We start from the raw sequence: 22,003 nt of genomic DNA on the forward strand, positions 1-22,003 counted from the left end.
CCGCGCGACACCGACTGCTGGCGACATGCTGCTGCTAACACATCTTGATTGCGAGACAGAGGAGGAGGAGGAGGAGGAGGGTGCTTTAGTGGAGGAAGCATACACCTCCGCAGATACCACCACCGAACTGGGGCCCGCAATTCTGGGGGTGGGTAGGACGTGAGCGGTCCCAGGCTCTGACTCTGTCCCAGCCTCCACTAAATTCACCCAATGTGCCGTCAGGGAGATGTAGTGGCCCTGCCCGCCTGTGCTTGTCCACGTGTCCGTAGTTAAGTGGACCGTGGCAGTAACCGCGTTGGTGAGGGCGCGCACAATGTTGCGGGAGACGTGGTCGTGCAGGGCTGGGACGGCACATCGGGAAAAGTAGTGGCGACTGGGAACTGAGTAGCGCGGGGCCGCCGCCTCCATGATACTTTTGAAGGACTCCGTTTCCACAACCCTATACGGCAGCATCTCAAGGCTGATGAATTTTGCGATGCGGACGGTTAACGTTTGAGCGTGCGGGTGCGTGGCGGCGTACTTGCGCTTGCGCTCGAACACTTGCGCAAGCGACGGCTGAACGGTGCGCTGAACTACACTGCTGGATGGGGCCGAGGACAGCGGAGATGAGGGTGTGGGTGCAGGCCATGAGGCGGTAGTGCCTGTGTCCTGAGAGGGGGGTTGCATCTCAGTGGCAGGTTGGGGCACAGGGGGAGAGGCAGGGGTGCAAACCGGAGGCGGTGAACGGCCTTTGTCCCACCTTGCGGGGTGCTTGGCCATCATATGTCTGCGCATGGTGGTGGTGGTGAGGCTGTTGGTGTTGGCTCCCCGGCTGAGCTTTGCGCGACAAAGGTTGCACACCACTGTTCGTCGGTCGTCAGGCGTCTCTGTGAAAAACTGCCAGACCTTAGAGCACCTCGGCCTCCGCAGGGTGGCATGGCGCGAGGGGGCGCTTTGGGAAACACTTGGTGGATTATTCGGTCTGGCCCTGCCTCTACCCCTGGCCACTGCACTGCCTCTTGCAACCTGCCCTGCTGATGCCCTTGACTCCCCCTCTGAAGACCTGTCCTCCTGAGTAAGCGTTGCACACCAGGTGGGGTCAGTCACCTCATCGTCCTGCTGCTCTTCCTCCGAATCCTCTGTGCGCTGCTCCCTGGGACTTACTGCCCTTACTACTACCTCACTGCAAGACAACTGTGTCTGATCGTCATCGTCCTCCTCACCCACAGAAAGTTGTTGAGACAGTTGGCGGAAGTCCCCAGCCTCTTCCCCCGGACCCCGGGAACTTTCGAATGGTTGGGCATCAGTGACGATAAACTCCTCTGGTGGGAGAGGAACCGCTGCTGCCCAATCTAAGCAGGGGCCCGAGAACAGTTCCTGGGAGTGTTCCCGCTCCTGAGCAGGTGTCATTGTAGTGGAGTGAGGAGGCTGGGAGGAAGGAGGAGCAGCAGACAGAGGATTCGGATTGGCAGCAGTGGACGGCGCAGAACTGCGGGTAGACGATAGGTTGCTCGAAGCACTTTCTGCCATCCAGGACAGGACCTGCTCACACTGCTCATTTTCTAATAACCGTCTCCCGCGTGGACCCATTAATTGGGCGATGAATGTGGGGACGCCAGAAACGTGCCTCTCTCCTAATCGCGCAGCAGACAGCTGCGACACACCTGGATCAGGAGCTTGGCCTGTGCCCACACCCTCACTTGGCCCTCCGCGTCCTCGGCCACGTCCACGTCCACGTCCTCTAGGCTTACCCCTACCCCTCAGCATGCTGTATTACCAGTGATTAGATTTCCCAGGCAGGAAATAAATTGGCGCAAGACTGCAGGCCAAATATAATTTTTGCCCTTTTTGGAAAACGAAAGGCCCCACTGCCTCTAGTGAATGAATTATCTAAGTTTAATAACTGTGCTGTGTCCCTGCTTATGTGTCACAGAACGTGAGGGTAGCAGAGTTATTAACTGTGGCAGAGCAGGTATTTTTTTTTCCCAATTAAGGAAAGCAAATGGCGAAGCCAGCAGTAAAGCGTAGCTGGGTGCGTATGATTTAGCAATGTTTTTCACGCAGCTCACACGTCTCCACAGGCGTAAGGACGGACACAGGCTGGACAAATAGATTTCTTTTCAGTTTTTTCCCACCAACAGGCAGCACTGCGTATATTCAATGAACCTGAGAAGTTTAATAACTGTGCTGTGTCCCTGCTTATGTGTCACAGAACGTGAGGGTAGCAGAGTTATTATAACTCTTGGAGAGCAGGTATTTTTTTTCCCAATTAAGGAAAGCAAATGGCGAACCCAGCAGTAAAGCGTAGCTGGCTGCGTATGATTTAGCAATGTTTTTCACGCAGCTCACACGTCTCCACAGGCGTAAGGACGGACACAGGCTGGACAAATAGATTTCTTTTCAGTTTTTTCCCACCAACAGGCAGCACTGCGTATATTCAATGAACCTGAGAAGTTTAATAACTGTGCTGTGTCCCTGCTTATGTGTCACAGAACGTGAGGGTAGCAGAGTTATTAACTGTGGCAGAGCAGGTATTTTTTTTCCCAATTAAGGAAAGCAAATGGCGAACCCAGCAGTAAAGCGTAGCTGGCTGCGTATGATTTAGCAATGTTTTTCACGCAGCTCACACGTCTCCACAGGCGTAAGGACGGACACAGGCTGGACAAATAGATTTCTTTTCAGTTTTTTCCCACCAACAGGCAGCACTGCGTATATTCAATGAACCTGAGAAGTTTAATAACTGTGCTGTGTCCCTGCTTATGTGTCACAGAACGTGAGGGTAGCAGAGTTATTATAACTCTTGGAGAGCAGGTATTTTTTTTCCCAATTAAGGAAAGCAAATGGCGAACCCAGCAGTAAAGCGTAGCTGGCTGCGTATGATTTAGCAATGTTTTTCACGCAGCTCACACGTCTCCACAGGCGTAAGGACGGACACAGGCTGGACAAATAGATTTGTTTTCAGTTTTTTCCCACCAACAGGCAGCACTGCGTATATTCAATGAACCTGAGAAGTTTAATAACTGTGCTGTGTCCCTGCTTATGTGTCACAGAACGTGAGGGTAGCAGAGTTATTATAACTCTTGGAGAGCAGGTATTTTTTTTCCCAATTAAGGAAAGCAAATGGCGAACCCAGCAGTAAAGCGTAGCTGGCTGCGTATGATTTAGCAATGTTTTTCACGCAGCTCACACGTGTCCACCGCCCGTAAGGACGGACAGAGGCTGGACAAATAGATTTGTTTTCAGTTTTTTCCCACCAACAGGCAGCACTGCGTATATTCTATGAATAATAACTGTGTTGTGGCCCTGCCTATACAATTCTTTCCCTGCAGTATCAATGGAGGGTGGAATGCTCTGCAGAGGCGATTTTGAGAAGCCCAAAAAAAATGCAGCACAGCCAACAGCAGCCTGGACAGTACTGCACACGGATAAATATGGCCCTAGAAAGGACCGTTGAGGTTCTTGAAGGCTACACTCACTCCTAACACTCTCCCTGCCTATGCAGCACTTCTGTCCCTAATGCCAGGTGCAACGGTCTGCAGAGGCGATTTTGAGAAAAAAAAAATCCCACTGCTAACAGCAGCCAACACACAGCTATCAGTGGCCCTAATAAGGACCTTTGGGGGGTCTTGAAGCCTACACTAACTACCAATTCTTTCCCTACAGCAGCTCCGGTATAAACAGCACTGTCCCTCATCTAACTCACACCGCATCTGAGGCGAGCCGCGGGAGGGGCCGACTTTTATATTAGGCGAACACCTGATCTCGCCAGCCACTCACAGCAGGGGGGTGGTATAGGGCTTAAACGTTGCAGGGGGAAGTTGTAATGCCTTCCCTGTCTTTCAATTGGCCAGAAAAGCGCGCTAACGTCTCAGGGAAGGAAGTGAAAGTAACCAGAACACCGCATGGTGTTCGTCACGAATAACGAACATCCCGAACACCCTAATATTCGCACGAATATCAAGCTCGGACGAACGCGTTCGCTCATCTCTAATCTGCACTCATTAACAATACCCTAGAAACAAGCTCATGTTGTTTTCTATAATTTACCATAGCAGTAAGCCATCTATTAGTTGTAATTTCAGCGGCACGAGAAGAATAATGTAGAATGCTTACTTCCTGGAACATTTGTGGAATTGACTAATAACCCGTAGAACCACGTGAGGTTTCTTTCTGTATCACTCTTTTTAATAAACAATTAAGAACAAAATGCTGAAACTAGCAAATCTAGACATCAAACAAGGTTCAATCAATAAAACATTAAACCCAGATACAGTCAATTGCTTCAAGGTACTATTATCTTATATGTTACCCAAATTATTACATTGTCTCAGATTTAAAAATGCATCTTTACCAGGGATGAGAACTTTTTTTTTCTGCGCACCATATCCAAAAATCATGGACAAATAAGATTTTTGAGGACAAATTGGAAAACTATAATGAATTATAAAGATTATTTAATGCATGTCTATAGCTTAATATACTGATATGAACCCATTGGCGACATTTGCTGTGATAATTGCAATCAAATGATCTGTACCAGCCCCCCAAAAAATAATGAATGCTTTTTATTAACTTCAACCATAAAAAATGTCTCTAATTTTTAGGAACTGTCCAGAAATTTACAGAACGTTGGCAACTCTTACCATTGCTTGTTTTTTTCTTTGGTGTACATAGATTTTATTATAGTTTTCTATAGAGATGTGAGATTATGAACATACCTTAAAATGGTTTAGAATCAATCTATTTAAAAAAAAATCCTAAATTATGTTTTCATTGTGCATAAAGTTTATATCATGAATAACTTGTCATAAGCTATAACTGAATATACCCATACGAATTGTCTCTATGAGAGTGATTTGCTCTAGGTTAGTTTTAAAATGGGCCTGGCCCTGCTCCCATTCCCCTCCCCTGTCTCATTTCCCCCATATTTTGGGTTTAGTTTTAAGTTTTCTTTTATCTATGATTATCAAAATTAGAAACAGGGGTACTTCTTAGAACATGTATAAGTACTTAGCAATAGAGAATGGGTAATGTAATTATTAGAGATGAGTGAGCGTACTCGATAAGGCAAACTACTCGAGCGAGTAGTGCCTTATGCGAGTACCGGCGAGGGACGGGGAGGAACGGGGGGGGGGGGATCTCTCTCTTACTCTCTCCCCCCCGCAACTCACCACTCTCCCCCGCCGGCACCTGAATCTTCAGAGACGAGCGGGCAGGTACTCGCATAAGGCACTACTCGCTCAAGTAGTTTGCCTTAGCGAGTACGCTCACTCATCTCTAGTAATTATTCCATGATGTTTATTGTGCTTTCATAACTTATATTTGATAAACTGCTGTCTTAATAAAAACTTTTTTGAACATAAAATGGGCTTGGCTTGTGCCTTGCTGGAACTTTGAGACCATTATCGTGTCAGAACCTGGCCCCTATGGAGGACCCTCTGGAATTCTGGGACTGCCTGGCCCTGCATATACATAATACTCTGTCCACTATTTTAATTTGGTCCATGAGTACTTATATTGTCGGCATATAGGATAAGCACTCTTTTATATATGATCTCTATAGATGTACAATGTATATTATATTTCATTTAGCAAGATATCCATTTAGAATCTGAATAAACACAATACTACAAACGCAGTGCTCTTTGCTCTCACTAATACTTAGCTATGGTGAGAAGTCAGATACATGTATGAAAGAGGAGAAAACCATGACCCCCCTTTTAAATGTTCCAGCACTGTTGGTCTGGTTCCTGCTGGCCTAGTGAAACCTTGTGAGAGAATCACAAACTCATGTAGTATGTTAGCTCGACGTCTCTGTTTTTATTGTAGTTTATTGATTTATAATGTGCATGATCAACACGTACGTGCTAAAGTGAATGATCTGAGCAGCGGTCACATAAGAAAGATGAATGATCGCTGCAGGATCTATCAGAACTAGCCTAACAAGCATTGAACCTGCAATGTGAAGTGGTTGTTTTTTTATGTCAGAAAACCTCCTTTAATATTTTAACCCCAACTTGGTGATTCCAATTTATGGTTTCTATAAAGTAATTTTACTGTGGATGTTACCACATTACCAAATTTTATTGCACTGTGATATTTCTTTCTTCACTGGGAGGTATCAGCTGTGAGTGGTTAATCTCAGTCAGCTCCTTATAAGAATAAATTTTTGCAGGACAGTCAAAATCTCACCGTTGTATGTGAAAGACACTTAGAGAGGTATTACTTTAATTTTCTTAATTCGCATTTGAAAAATATATATTTCGGTTTGCTATTACTTTGTTAGGGCTCTGGGTGTGGATCCACTGTGCTAACAAAAAAGTCAGGTCTGGCTTTTATACCAGACCTGGTATGCCTGGTAGCTGACCCCAGTAAACAGAGGTACCAAGGCAGGGAAACTTGCCCTTAGCTAAGCAGGAAGATGGGAAGACCCCTGCTTATAAGCAGGGTAGGCGTCCTGATAAGAACAGCCCCACACTGGAACCTTGGGGCTTAGTATTCCTGACAGGAAACAGGGACAGTGTACACACAGCAGAGGACAGGACTGACTCCACAGAAACAGGAACGATGCACAAACTGGACATAAATGGATAAACGCACACAGGCAAAAGCATAAGGCAAAGAACATACAAAAACAGATACTGTATCAAAAGACAGAACAGTGTTACAACAGGTGACCTAGATGTGCTCGGTGTCTGAAGCACCCACACCTCAATTCTGAGGCAAAAAGGGAGGGTCCCCAGCTCGCTTAAATAGAAGGGTAATTTCTATTTAAGCTGCAGCTGGGCTGTAAGCACTGAGAAGAGTTAACTCCCTCATTGCTGGTAGAAAATAGAACAAAGAGTACATTCAAACAGAAGAAGCAGAGCAATACCCGCATCTGCCCGGAATAGCAAGAGGGCGGCAGACACAGGTAGCAGACCCAACATACTTCATGAGGTTTTTCCAAGTAACAGGTCATTTGTTATGGGTCAATACAATAAATCTACCTTATGAAATATATTTTCAAACTTGTTATACATTTTTGCATCTAGGAATTATTACTGAATCAAACTCTCTTATTTATTCTTTTGCTAGATTCACGCTTCCCTTATTAATGGGAGACCAAGTGCTGAGGATCCCTCTACAGCTCTCTTAGAATTTACATCAGCTCGCTTCATTCAACTAAGACTACAGAGGATCCGTACTCTAAATGCCGATTTAATGATGTTAGCCCACAGCGATCCAACTGATATGGATCCAATTGTCACGAGAAGGGTATGTGAAAGTAATGTTGCATTGAAATTGTTTATTTCTGAAACATAGTGTTTTTGTATTGGTCATAAGGACTGAAAACCTAACAACAACTTTAACCCATTTAGATTGTGTATAATACATCTTAAAGGGGTTTTCTGGACAGACAATCATTATTCAAAATAGGGCCCACTAGCTTTAGCAATTGCCTACAAAGCCATTATCTATTTTTGCACTAGTGCCACTGAATTCTCAAGACATTAAGGTCCCAGAACACGTCATTAACATAATAGATGCAACCTACTATTTGGTAGACAATTCTTCAAAAATAAGAATCAAAGGTAATTGTAATTACTACAATAATAATAATGAAGGCTAATTATATTAAAAACTGCCCTCACACTAAAATTGATGAAAATGGATAATTTCAACCAAAATGATCATTCGGCTGTTGAAATGTAACAACACATGATCGTGCTAAATAACCAATCATCTGTAAGAATTCAGTGGCATTTGACATGTTTGGCTGGCAGCCAATCAAAAGACCTTTTGTTCATAAAGTTTCCTTTTTTAAAAAAAATAACATTCTCAGCTTGAGTCATTGAACACATATTGTCAGTTTGAATAACTGTGAAGGCCATTATGGAGTGAAATGTGTATGGTTGCATCAGCATAATGATCAACACCAAATGATTGTTTGTTGAACAGTGGTTCAACCATCAACCTATTTCAATCTAATGTGTGTGTCCATCTTAAGAATTTGAGGCTCAAGAAAGATAGCCCCATAACAAAAAATATAAAAACTAGTTTTACTGTATGCATGTCTTATTGTAATTGGTTGGAACTGCAGCTCTGTGGGAAACATTAAAAGATGAAGCACAGAATTCACAATATCCTTGCATAGAACTCAGTTGAGGTTCAGGTAAGGTGATTTCTCAATAATTATATTTTAAAATATTCTTTGAAATTGCTATAGTAAAATATTAAAGTCTTTGGAGTTTGAATTATTTGAATTTTCTGATCTGATCCTTTTACCAAAAAAGTGCTATGGGATTAATCACAAGGATGCAATGGAGCATACATGAGCTTAATTGCAGGACAACACCTACTGATCTCAAAAGAACATTTAATTTTTTTAGTGGATTTATGCAGTAGCTTATTTTGAAACTTTTGTGCATACAGAATAAATTATAGTAACATAAAGTAGACAGAGTTTTCCTACTACTAGAACATCACTAGTGCCTTAGTTAAGTTTGTAGTTTATAAATTAAGACAGTCCAGTTTAGGCCTCATGTCCACGGAGAAAATCAGGCCCGCCGCGGATTGTTCATGCAGAATCCCCCAGCGGGTCCTTCCTTTCCCGCGGACATGAGGCTAAAAAGTAAGCATTACTTACCTGTCTGGACGATGTGGATCTGCCTTCCGTTGCGGCTGAATCTTCTTTCTTCGGCCCAGCGGATGTGCTCGGCACGCCAGCAGGTGGCGCGCGCGTGCGCCGTGCACCTCATTTTTTATTTAACTCCTGCTCTCCCACGCTCCCGCGCTGGAGAGCAGGAATTCAGCTCCGGGTGTGCCGCGGATCCGGACGGCTTCCATAGGCTTCAATAAAAGCCTTCGGGAGCCGTCCCCGTGGGAGAACCGCACTAAAATGGAGCATGCTGCGGGTGTTTTCCCGCACACGCAATCCGCGCCACAAGGGAAAATGAGATCCACAGGTATTTAATTACCTGCGGGTGTCCAATGCATTCCTATGGGGCGCAGATCACTCATGCGGGTGACCCGCTGCGGATCTGTCCCTGTGGACATGAGGGCTTAGGGTTTTATTGTATATGATATTTACTTAACATGATGAATATGAGATACAGTATTATGAAAATATAGAAAAACTGAGTTCAAGATATTCAGCTTGGTAGTAGGAAGATAGTGATTTCTCTAGGCAATGTGAACAGAAACCATAGTCCTCAGAGCAGCAAACGTGGAGTAGCAGCAGTCTAGAAGGTGAGCACAGCATAAACTATTTTGACCAAATAATGCCACATACCATTAACAGTAAAGTGTACTGTTAATGGCATGTGGCATTATTTTGTCAAAATAGTTACACTTTTCAAGATAACCTCTTTAATTGAGACTTGACAACTTTTAAAAATAGTCTTCAGGGAAAATGGAAAGCAGCACACTGCACATAATTTTTTTTGTATAGACCACACCGCTTTCCACAGGCCACACCCCTTTTTTATATGCCACAACCATGTAGCAGTCTGCAAGCATGTTAGGTGCCTGCTGGGGTTGTCTGCTGCTTTCCTTTGGCAGACAGAACATCACTGTAACTGAGTTGCATTGCAAGTTTTTTAAGAGGTATCCACCAGCCTTAAGGCAAATGTTTTGCCACCTGCCAAAACAAAAAAAATCTTTTTATAATACAGCAAGCTCAAATACAACAGCTCAGCTATAGTATGTATCTAAATAATGCAGTCACCAAATAGTAGTCCAATAGCAGTTTCATACAGTGATAGTGAATGTAGTGCAGTTACCTCCAATGATCAGAGATGTTTTATTTGATTGGAGTAGTTTGCTTTCTGCTTTCTTCTCTATCCAGGCCCACACCAACATGATGACTTCTTCTCGTCACCACTTACATTGTTCACACTTTCAGTACCCTGCTGCTATCCCAATATTCCTTTCAGTACCCCCCTAGTGATAGTGCCCTTACTTTGTGCCCCACATAGTACTACTGCCCACTTTTGTACCACATAAAGTAACAGTGTCCCCACAAAGTAATAATTTCTCCCCAGTGCCCACTAGGGCCATTTTTACCACTAGGAGAGAGTGAGACCACCTGAGGTGAACACAAGCTGACAAAGATGGGGGAACATAGAGAGAAATATACTGTCCTACTATTTGTTGAGCACATCGTTTTTCCTTTGTTGCCTCCCAAAGAAAGGACAGCATAGGATATTTGAAGATATACAGGATGCCATGCACTGTATCTTGGGAAGAGCGATGCTCCCACAACATGCTCAACTAATAACAGTATTGTCTGGATGGGCAATAAAGGAGCCAATATTTAAGGGAATATCACAGAGGAGGCATAATTTGTGGTGCCTCCACAAAAGAGGCATTTTGGGGGGATCACAAAGGAGGTATTTTTGAAGGACAACAAAGGCAATATTTGGGAACCACAAAGGAGGTAATATCGGGGGAGTACACGGAAGCCCATATTGGGGAGACCACAAAGGAGGCATCACTTGGGAACCCTGAGGAAGTATTATAGAGAGGTGTAGCACAATGGAGGCATTACTTAATGGTCCAAAAATGTGGCAAGATTGGGGGGACCGCAAAGAAGACAATGTTGCAGGGGCTTCTACAAGTTATTGGATGGTGGTCAAAAAGGAGACATGATTGGGGGTAAACCAAAAATAAGGCATTATCAGTGGGGAACCAACTAGACATTATTGGAGGGACCACAAAGGAGGCATTATTTGTGGGACTTTAAAGGAGGCAATCTTGGGGGTTGAGCGCAAAGGAGACAATATTGGTGGGGCACCACAAATGAAGGATTCTTGGTGTAGGGCCACAAAGGAGGCATTATTGTATGAAAAATTGATGTGTTATCAGAAAGGCACAGAGGAGGCATTATTTTGGGCTCCATAGGAGGTATTACTGTGGGGACACAGAGGGGCATTATTGTGGAGAAACATAAGGAGCATTTTTATAGAAGCAAGTGTGATTAGAGCTGTGGATGAACCCATGGCAATGTCCTACGAAGTGAGTACTCGCACATGGGAGGAGATCCCTCCCCCTGATGACAAGATAAGACCATGGCTGCCACGACACAACAGACCAGGTTGAGTGTGAAAAATATTTAAGGAAAAGGCCCTGCTGCTTTGGTGTGCATAGGACAGTGAGCTAAAACAGCTACTGATATCAGGGAGGAACCATTCGGGACTAGGAAAGAGACTATGTTCTTTTGAGCGCTCCTTTGTTACAGAGATTGTTTACTGTAATCAGTACTAGGTCCAAGTGTTATTGTTTGTAACTGTGTAGTATTATGCAATGTTTAAAGAGACAGTACCTGTTATGCAGTGGAAGCATATATGATAATGCATATATTGTGAATAGTAATGGTTTTTATCTTTTTTGCATTTGTTTTACCTCTGTCTGCTTACTACCTTACCATACATTAGCCTTCATTTCTTACACCTGGAACAAAAGTATGAATACTTTCCTATACAAAGGTTTTCCTAATGAGGTCTGATATTTTGGAAAATGATTGAGGAAAAGACTTAAACATCAGTTACATGCTACAACACCCTACATAGTAACATAGTATGTAAGGCCGAATGAAGACAATGTCCATCTAGTCCAGCCTGTCTATCCTCGTGCTGTTGATCCAGAGGAAGGCAAACCCCAATTAGCCCTTTTGGGGGAAAAATTCCTTTCCGACTCCCTAATGGCAATCAGACTAATCCCTGGATCAACCCCTAAAAGTTTCTACCTGCTTGTATACCCGAAATAACAATTACCTAAGATTTATATCCTGTAATATCCTTCCGCTCCAGAAAGACATTAAGTCCCCTTTTAAACTCCTCTATGGATTTTGCCATCACCATATCCTCAGGCAGAGAGTTCCACAGTCTCACTGTTCTTACAGTAAAGAACCCCTTTCTGTGTTGGTGGTGAAACCTGCTTTCCTCTAAACGTAACGGATGCCCTTTTGTTATCTTCGCAGTCTTGGATATAAACAGATCATGGGAGGGATCCTTGTATTGTCCCCTCATGTATTTATACATAGTTATTTGGTCGCCCCTAAGCCGTCTTTTTTCTAGAGTAAATAATCCCAATTTGGATAGCCTCTCTGGGTATTCCAGTCCCGTCATTCCATGTATCAGTTTAGTTGCTCTTCTTTGAACCCTCTCAAGCACTGTAACATCTTTCCTGAGCACCGGTGTCCAGAACTGTACACAGTATTACATGTGAGGCCTGACAAGTGCCTTATATAGTGGGAGGATAATGTTCTCATCCCTCGCCCCTATACCTCTTTTAATGCACCCCAAGACTTTATTGGCTTTTGCAGCAGGTGACTGGCATTGGTTACTCCAGTTTAGTCTACAATCCACTAGTACCCCCAGGTCTTTTTCCATATCACTTTTCCCTAGCAGTACCCCATTAAGTGTATATTGGTGACATCCGTTTCTCCTGCCCATGTGCATAACCTTACATTTATCAATATTGATATTGATATTATAGTATCAATAGTAGAGATGAGCGAACCTACTCGGCCACGCCCCTTTTTCGCCCGAGCGCCGCGATTTTCGAGTACTTCCGTACTCGGGTGAAAAGATTCGGGGGCGCCGTGGGTGAGTGGGGGGGGGGTTGCAGCGGGGAGTTGGGGGGAGAGGGAGAGAGAGCGGGCTCCCCCCTGTTCCCCGCTGCTACCCCCGCTCCGCCACGCCTCCCCCCACCTCCCAGCGCCCCCCGAATCTTTTCACCCGAGTACGGAAGTACTCGAAAATCACGGTGCTCGATTGAGTAATTACTTGAAACGAGTACGTGCGCTCATTTCTAATCAATAGTGATATTAATACTAGTACATTAATTTACAAAAAAGTGTACATGAGTTTTGAGAAAAATTTCTATAGCAGTCCAGGTCCTCCTTGGACACTGCTTTGCTGCTGTTTGCATATAGTTTGTGCTTTACTAATTGCTGTAATGACTAAAATTAAAAATAACTCCAGTCATTGCCATTCCATTATATTCTGCAACCAATAAACATCATCTGTAATTTTTAATTCCTTGCTCTGTGACACATTGGCAGGGTGCTGATAGCTTGAAATGTTAGCTGGGGGCCAGAAATCTAACAATGGACCAAATGTCAGCCATTTTAGTACTTCTATTAGGCCTAATCTAATATAATTAAGCCTACATGCTTTTTCTTGCACCACACTTTGACCCCTTTGCTGTAACTTTGATGTATGATGTTGGTGTCATTAGATGACACACACGCTCACCACCATCGTAAAATCATCAAATGTGAGTTTAATACATTCAGACACCGGTCAGACGGGGGGGAAGTTTTAATGATAAATCTATGGGTGGCGCTGCTGTGCTTCAGGCATGTGCTGGAATGAGTGAAGCGTTTCTAAGCAACACAGCACTGCACCATTCACTGCCCAACCAAGAGCAATAGAGAGACAGAGAGAGACAGCGATAGACAGAGAGAGCAGTAGCGAGACAGAGAGAGCAATAGAGAGAGAGACAGTGAGAGAAAGAGCGATAGAGAGAGAGAGAAAGCAATAGAGAGACACAGAGAGAGAGCAATAGACAGTAACCGTCAAAGAGAGCAATAGAGAGACAGACAAAGGGATAGAGAGACAGAGAGAGCAATAGAGAGACAGACAGATAGAGAGAGCAATAGAGAAACAGACAGAAAGAGAGAGTGATAGAAAAACAGAGAGAGGGAGAATAATAGAGAAACAGAGAGAGCAATAGAGAGACAGACAGAAAGAGAAAATGACAGAGGGACATAAATAGCGAGAGAGCAATAGAGAGACAGAGAAACAGAGATAGAGAGACAAATAGAGAGTGATAGACAGAGAAAGTGTCAGAGAGACAAATAGAGATAGATAGCAATAGAGAGACAGAGAGAGGCTGATAGACAGACAGAGAGAGCAATAGACAGACAGAGAGAGAGCATTAGACAGACAAAACGAGAGCGATAGACAGACAGAGAGAGCAATAGAAAGACAGTGAGAGAGAGCAATAAACAGAGAGAGAGAGAGAGTAAAAGAGACAGAAAGAAAGAGTGATAGAGAGAAAGAGCGAGAGACAGACAGAGTGGAACAGATAGACAGAGAGAGACAGAAAGAGACAGACAGAGCGATACCGAAACAGAAAGAGAGAGCGACAGTGAGACACACAAAAACAGACAGAGAGACAGACAATGAAAGAGACAGATAGAGAGGCAGATATAGAGAGAGAGGCGAACAGACAGAGAGACAGACAAAGAGAGAAAGAGAGAGTGAGAGACAGAGAGAAAGACAGACAAACAGAGAGAAAGACAGACAGAGTAAAACAGATAAACAGAGAGAGACCTGTAGGCTTTTTTATATTAGATATCTGCTCCAAATACAAAGTGACACTCTAAATAATCACCTAACCATGCAAATTTAAAAATTCACAACCATCACTTTTGAAACATTTCATGTCCACGTAGCGAACATCGGGTCAATCTAGCAATAGAAATTTACTGATAAGCATAATACACTAGGAATAAAGTCTTCTATTAGTGAATTACCTAAAATGTTAAAATAAATAAAAAGTGTATAAAAAAACATTGTTCTCTCCATTAAAAATGCTTTATTATAGAAAAAAATATATATATTGCCATGTGTAGCAAATCAACACATTTAGGAAGCATATGTAATGCTAAACAAATGTATTAAATGTTAATTAATTTAAAAGACACAAAAAAGATTATAATATGTTTAATACAACTATAACTGCTGTGTTTTTTCCTGCTGCTGCGTTGGGATTTTGCCAATCACTAAGCAAAATTTGACAGTCTTCAATACAAGAACAGAGAAGACAATGGTTTACTTGAACTGCAGAGAAACAATTACAACTATTACTCATGATTTCTCTTTGACAGTTATCACAGGGAAAGTTTACTAAACAAGTGAAAGCTCTTCAAAAAAGAAGCTTCATTATCTGGTCAGTTTATCCTAACATCATTTGCAAAAGGATAAAAGAGAAGTTACTATGGAAACCAAAAGTAGTTTAGTCACTTACTAAGTTGCTATATATGATATTTGTTCATCTTAGTCATGTGTAGTGTTACTCGTCTTAGTCAGCTGGGTGATAAAACTGACCTGATTTTCCAAGTCGGATAGGGTAGGTCCAACTCAGAGCATTTCCCCATGGCTACAGAGATGCATCCGCAATGGATCGCAGCTCTGCAGCTCATGTTGCCACAGCAGCACCACCATCCGTGGAAGGGGAAGTCTAACAGAGGGGTGGCATTAGATTGCAATTCATTATGTGGCTATGTGGGCTACACAATTAAAATTTAGCCAGGATAGCATCTAAAGAGTATATTCACACTCACAGCTGATTTATTGCCTAGATTTCTGCAACTGCAATTCCATTCTATACATTTGAATAGGGTGGCTTCAACATCATGTGCATGGATATCTGCAAAAAGCTTTCAGATGCATAGGATAGTCATATACATTTTTTGCAACAAATCACCTGTGTGAGAGTGGCCTAAGTCTATTAAAGATACACTCTACATAAATAAAGTAGTGCACCGTCTTTACTGTTGGTGTTTGATATATCTGTATAGCCTGGGAAACATATTATTCGTAGCCCCCAAAACAATGCATAATTAGGGTTCCTGCTGTAGAGTTGTTAAACATCACTGGGCTACCATAATTATACATAGTAAGGAAATGGAATTAGAGGACATATGACTAGTGATGAGCGATTAGTAGAATAAATGGTTCTTGTTGGGATCAGGCCAATCTTACCAAAATCATTGTGAATCGGGATGGTCAATTGTGACTCCCATTGGAGTCAATGGGAGTAAAAATCAGGTTTAGGTGTGGCTTAAAGTGTGATATGAGCAATTGAAGTATACCACGAGAGCTCCCACTTGCTATGCTAGCTTCCTAACTTGGTTTTCTTTCTGAGGCTGGCTGCCTTGCTGGTCCCTGGCTTAGTTGTGCTGTTGTAGAGAAGCAGTGAAAGCAGAAGCTGATCTGTTGTGAGGCCTGCCTGTTGTTTAACCGAGTTATGATGATGTAAAGGAAAGAAGCCAGTGGTGGACGTGTGCTTCATTATGGCGCTCAGGTGCAGGTATCTGTAAGTGCTACTGAAAATACTGTACACTGTGAGGCTTCCCATGCAACATTGGAAGCAATATCAAATATTGAGCAGGCTGATCATAAGGAATGCACAGAGCATTTTGACCGTTTTGATGGCTTTACTAAGAAATATTACGATGGTGGAATTTTCTCATTTAACTCCTCCTCATGAAACATCTACAGCTATATTTGCCTCCTCTGATGGGACTTTTCATACGTTATTTCACTCTGTAATTTAGAAGGGTAAACATGGCCCTGTTTTATATACTTCTACTGCATTTGCGAATATCCGCTGCCTTCTGCTGCCATATCAGCATAACTTAGGGATATACAAAACAAACTTACTGTATGTGATGTTTTTAGAGCTGTAACTAAAAGTATGTAGATATTCCATACTACAAACATAAGGAAGCATAGATCGGGTATCTAACAAGAGATCTATTATGGAAAGTGTATTAAGTGAACTGGAATAACAAGAGTGTTGTGGAACTTCTGGATTTCTCAATTTCGTCTAGGTTGGATGGTTTTCCAAATTATAATTTTAAGTGCTACCAGGATATGCTTCTACCACATTTATTGACAGTGTTTAATGAATATTTGCATGAAGGCATACCTCAACCACCAATAACAGATACTATGATTGTTTTAATTCCTAAGCCAGGAAAAGATTTGTCTCTTGATTCCTATCATTCAATATCTCTGTTGACCTCTGATGTTAAAATCTTGGTGAAGGAACTTGCAAATAGATTAATTTTCATAATGACCTATTTAATACAAGAGGATCATTCTGGCTTCATGCCAAAAAAATCAACTGCTGTTAATTTAAGTAGGTTATATCTGAATCTTCAGGTGGATCATTGAGTTAGTGGGAACAGGGCCTGTTTTTTTACTCAATGCTGCCAAAGCTGTTCCCAAGTGGAACTATTTATAGGCTGTTCTGCATAGGATGGGTTTCACTAAAAAATTTGTAGCATGGATTAAACTGCTCTATTCAATGCCAGGGGCAAGATTGAGGGTAAATGGTCATATTTTGGGGTGGATGGTGTTAGAGAGAGGAACAAGGCAGGGGTGTCCTCTCTCTCTCTCCTTTTTTCTTTGCCTAGCCAAATTAGCCCCTGACTGATTTGATAAGGCAATTACTCAATATAGTTGGATTGTAAAAAGGATAGTAGAGACAGCGCCTTGGGGTTCGAATCAGGGTGGTAAAAAGCCATGAGATAACCAATCCACATGCGATCCACATTTAGTGGAGAATTGCAATAGTAAAAAATAAACCCCCCCATCAAGAAATGGCGGGAGTCATGCAATCAGAATTAGGAAAATCCTACTGTGGTCATACAAAAATGGATGGGAATATACTCACGACAAACACATACAATGTGTTTTGGCTATACAGCCTTTTTCAAGTATACTTAAAAAAGGCTGTATAGCCGAAACGCGTTGTATGTGTTCGTCATCTATAATAAATTGGACCTTTTTGCTACATGGAGTGATTGTGGATATCTACGGACCCGACATAGGACGTTGGACTCTGCCCCACATTCATACCAAGCTCTCCTGGATTTAGAGGGGGGAGATATCTATCCTGGGACCGCTGGGTTGATTTTCTCCCCTCTCCCGAGTGACTATATTCCCATCCATTTTTGTATGAACGCAGTAGGATTTTCCTGATTCTTATAGTTGGATTGTAGTATGGAGAAATTGAGGAACGAATCTCACTGTATGCAGATGATCTGTTGTTGTATATGACGGATGTGAATGGATTAATGAGTCCTATTATGTCCATTTTTGATATATTTGGTAAAATGTTAAAGGGGTTGTCCCGCGCCGAAACGGGTTTTTTTTTTTTTCAACCCCCCCCCCCGTTCGGCGCGAGACAACCCCGATGCAGGGAGGTAAAGAAAGCTCACCGGAGCGCTTACCTGAATCCCCGCGCTCCGGTGACTTCTCTACTCACCGCTGAAGATGGCCTCTTCCTCCGTGGACCGCAGCTCTTCTGTGCGGTCCACTGCCGATTCCAGCCTCCTGATTGGCTGGAATCGGCACGTGACGGGGCGGAGCTACACGGAGCTACACGGAGCCCCATAGAAGACTGCAGAAGACCCGGACTGCGCAAGCGCGGCTAATTTGGCCATCGGAGGGCGAAAATTAGTCGGCACCATGGAGACGAGGACGCCAGCAACGGAACAGGTAAGTATAAAACTTTTTATAACTTCTGCATGGCTCATAATTAATGCACAATGTACATTACAAAGTGCATTATTATGGCCATGCAGAAGTGTACAGACCCACTTGCTGCCTCGGGACAACCCCTTTAAGTCTCACTATTAACTAGGGAAATCTGTGATTCTTCCTTTAGATTCCTTACCCGTGGAATATTCATTGGAACATACGCAATTCCAAATAGTGAAGGAATTCAAATATTTGGGAGTTGTGGTATCTTCTAAGCCCCAAGACCATATTTCTGCCAATCTGCTTCAGATGGTACGAAAGTTTGAGGATAAGGTGAAGGACTGGAATCGTCTACCATTGTCGATAATTGGTAGGGGAAATCTTATCAAAATTGTTCTAATGCCACAACTCCTTTATATACTTCAAAATTCTCCAGTTTGTATTCCATCACGACTTATTTAGACTCGTAAGATAGTGAGAAGTTTATTATGAAATAGAAAATCTGCTAGAATTAAAGTGGAGACCCTTCAAAGGGATAAGTGGTCTGGAGAGTTGGCATTTCTAAATGCTTGGATATATTTTCTGATATCTCTATTGCAACATTTGAAGGGTTGGGGATAAAGAAATGGGGTGGTGTTGAATGTCAGATTAGTTTCCAAAATGACAGGTTGTAGCCCCCTATAATGGCATGTGAAAGAGAGTTGAAAGGAGGAGAATCTCCTTTACCACATGCATTCGCCTCCCCCCCCCCCCCCCCCCACAGGTCAGTACCTGTACTAACGGTTCAATACACTTGCATGAGAATTTTCTTGGGTATTCTGGAGCTATAAAGGGTATAATCTCTGACTTATATAGATTGATGCTTTCTTACTATTTACAGCAATTTCCAATACAAGTAAAAGAAAAATGGCTAAAAGACCTAGGACATGTTAGCAAAGATAAATAGACCACAGTGTTGCATAGGATTCCAATGATATCACTATCTGAGAGTATTGCAACTGTATTTAGTGCATAAAGTTTATTCAGTAACCGCATAAGAACATTCCCTTTTTTTGTCATTTTAGATTTTTTTGTCCTCACTTTAAAAAAATCATATTTGTTTTCCCATTTGCATAGTTACATGAGGGCTTATTTTTTACCGGATGAGCTGTATTTTTCAATGGTAGCATTTAATGAAACACATAATTTCTGGAAAACATAAAAGTTTAGTAAAATGCAAAAAAAGTTATTCCGCCATAATGGTGGGTAGGGGGTGGGATGTCTTGTTTTCACAGTGTACATATTGCTTCAAAAAATTACAGACAACTTTATTGTGTTAGACAGTATGATTACAAAGATACCAAATATATACAGTTTTACTTTTGCTGCATTATGTTTAAAAATATATATATTTGGAAAAAGATAAAATTATTTTCTGCCGCCATCTTCTGACAGCCCTAACTTTTTTACTCTTCCATCAGTATAGTTATGTGAGGGCCATTTTTTTCAGAATGTACTGTAGTTTATATTGGTATCATTTTAGAGTTCATATGTCTTTTTGATTGCTTTTTATTACATTTTTACTTGGAATTAGCATGACCAAAATTATGCAGTTCTGACTTTGTGTATGCTTTCTTTCTGATGACATTCACCATGTGGACTAAATAACATGTCAGAATTAACAGCAACATTTAAAGGTTTAACAGCTGCAATCAGCCTTAGTGCTGATTGCGACTGTTGTGCGTGGTTGTCGGCAATCACAGACAGCCTGCAACCACTTTGTTTGAAGCAGGATCGGTTTGCAAATCCTCTTCATATAAACCCCACACACCCAAGATGTAAATGTACTCCCTGTGGTGTTAAGAGGCTACAGTTGATTAACATGGGTATTAAATTCAGAATGCCCGAAATATTACATGCATGACACAGATTTAATGCATATCATCTGACATTGTTTAACATTGCAAGAATTTTGGAATGGGGTACTAGAGATAATTAAAAAATATATATATCTTAATTCCAGAATTTGTATATTGGGTATTGCTGATTGGTTTGATGGACATACTCTTTTAGGAATTCAGAGAGCATTGTATCAGGCACGGATGTTGATTACTCCCTGATGGATGTAGCCTGCCCCCCGACAGTAGGAGATTTAGTCACAAAAACAGGAGAAGTCACTTCTTTGGAAAGGGGGATATATTAAAAAAGAGACTGGACAAAGTTTATGGAAACTTGGGGAAGAGGGTCTGATAAATATAATGGATAGTTCACATTGAGTGCAGGTTGCATTGAGGTATTGTAGAAAATCTAATTTGGAGGGGGATGAGGAAGATAGGTGAAAAAGTGGAGAGGATAGGTTTGTTGTATTTTTTTATGTGCCTAAATATTTTCTTTGTTGGGGTTTGAGGTGATTATACACTACATGGACAAAAGTATTTGGACACTGCAGAAAATCAGCAATTATGTAAACTCTGAGTTTGCCAATCGGTATGCTAGGAAGAGCACCATAACTATTCATCCGATCGAGCACTTATGGGACGAACTAGAGCGATTGGTACGACACCACCACCCAAACCCCACCCGCCCATCTTCACAACAATCTCTTCTCACTACCTTGTATGAGGAATGGTGGGCTATTCCTGCCCAGACTTACAGAGAACTTGTGGAAAGTATGCCTCGACGTGCTGCTGCTGTAATACAAGCAAAAGGAGGGCCGATACGTTACTAATAGAGATGAGCGAGCACCAAAATGCTCGGGTGCTCGTTACACTAGACGAAAATTTCGCAATGCTCGAGGGTTCGTTTCGAATAACGAACCCCATTGAAGTCAATGGGCGACCCGAGCATTTTTGTATATCGCCGATGCTCGCTAAGGTTTCCATCTGTGAAAATCTGGGCAATTCAAGAAAGTGATGGGAACGACACAGCAACGGATAGGGCAGGCGAGGGGCTACATGTTGGGCTGCATCTCAAGTTCCCAGGTCCCACTATTAAGCCACAATAGCGGCAAGAGTGGGCCCCCCCCCCAACAACTTTTACTTCTGAAAAGCCCTCATTAGCAATGGATACCTTAGCTAAGCACCACACTACCTCCAACAAAGCACAATCACTACCTGCATGACACTCCGCTGCCACTTCTCCTGGGTTACATGTTGCCCAACCCCCCCCCCCGAACGACCCAGTGTCCACAGCACACACCAAAGTGTCCCTGCGCAGCCTTCAGCTGCCCTCATGCCACGCCACACTCATGTCTATTTATAAGTGCGTCTGCCATGAGGAGGAACCGCAGGCACACACTGCAGAGGGTTGGCATGGCTAGGCAGCGACCCTCTTTAAAAGGGGCAGGACGATAGCCCACAATGCTGTACAGAAGCAATGAGAAATATAATCCTGTGCCACCGCCATCAGGAGCTGCACACGCGGGCATAGCAATGGGGAACCTATGTGCCACACACTATTCATTCTGTCAAGGTGTCTGCATGCCCCAGTCAGACTGCGGTTTTTTATAAATAGTCACAGGCAGGTACAACTCCGCAATGGGAATTCCGTGTGCACCCACAGCATGGGTGGCTCCCTGGAACCCACCCGCTGTACATAAATGTATCCCATTGCAGTGCCCTGGACAGCAGAGCTAACGTCAGATTAAATGCAGGTGGGCTTCGGCCCAAACTGCATGCCCCAGTCAGGCTCGAGTTTTTTATAAGTATACACAGGCACGTACATCTCCCTAATGGGAAGTCCATGTGGACCGACAGCATGGGTGGGTCCCAGGAAGCCAC

General features: G+C 42.9%; 1 protein-coding gene across 7 annotated transcripts in view; it reads left to right on the forward strand.

The window, feature by feature from the left end:
• Positions 1-22,003, forward strand: part of LAMA2 (laminin subunit alpha 2) — an 834,596-nt gene that overhangs the window by 250,110 nt on the left and 562,483 nt on the right. For all 7 annotated transcript variants that reach the window (XM_066605535.1, XM_066605537.1, XM_066605536.1 and 4 more), the window contains exon 5: positions 7,057-7,236. In XM_066605535.1, coding sequence (XP_066461632.1) covers positions 7,057-7,236 — 180 coding nt within the window. The remainder of the gene's footprint in view (positions 1-7,056; positions 7,237-22,003) is intronic.

The sequence above is a fragment of the Eleutherodactylus coqui genome, chromosome 1 (assembly GCF_035609145.1).
Source record: "Eleutherodactylus coqui strain aEleCoq1 chromosome 1, aEleCoq1.hap1, whole genome shotgun sequence".
NCBI lineage: Eukaryota > Metazoa > Chordata > Amphibia > Anura > Eleutherodactylidae > Eleutherodactylus > Eleutherodactylus coqui.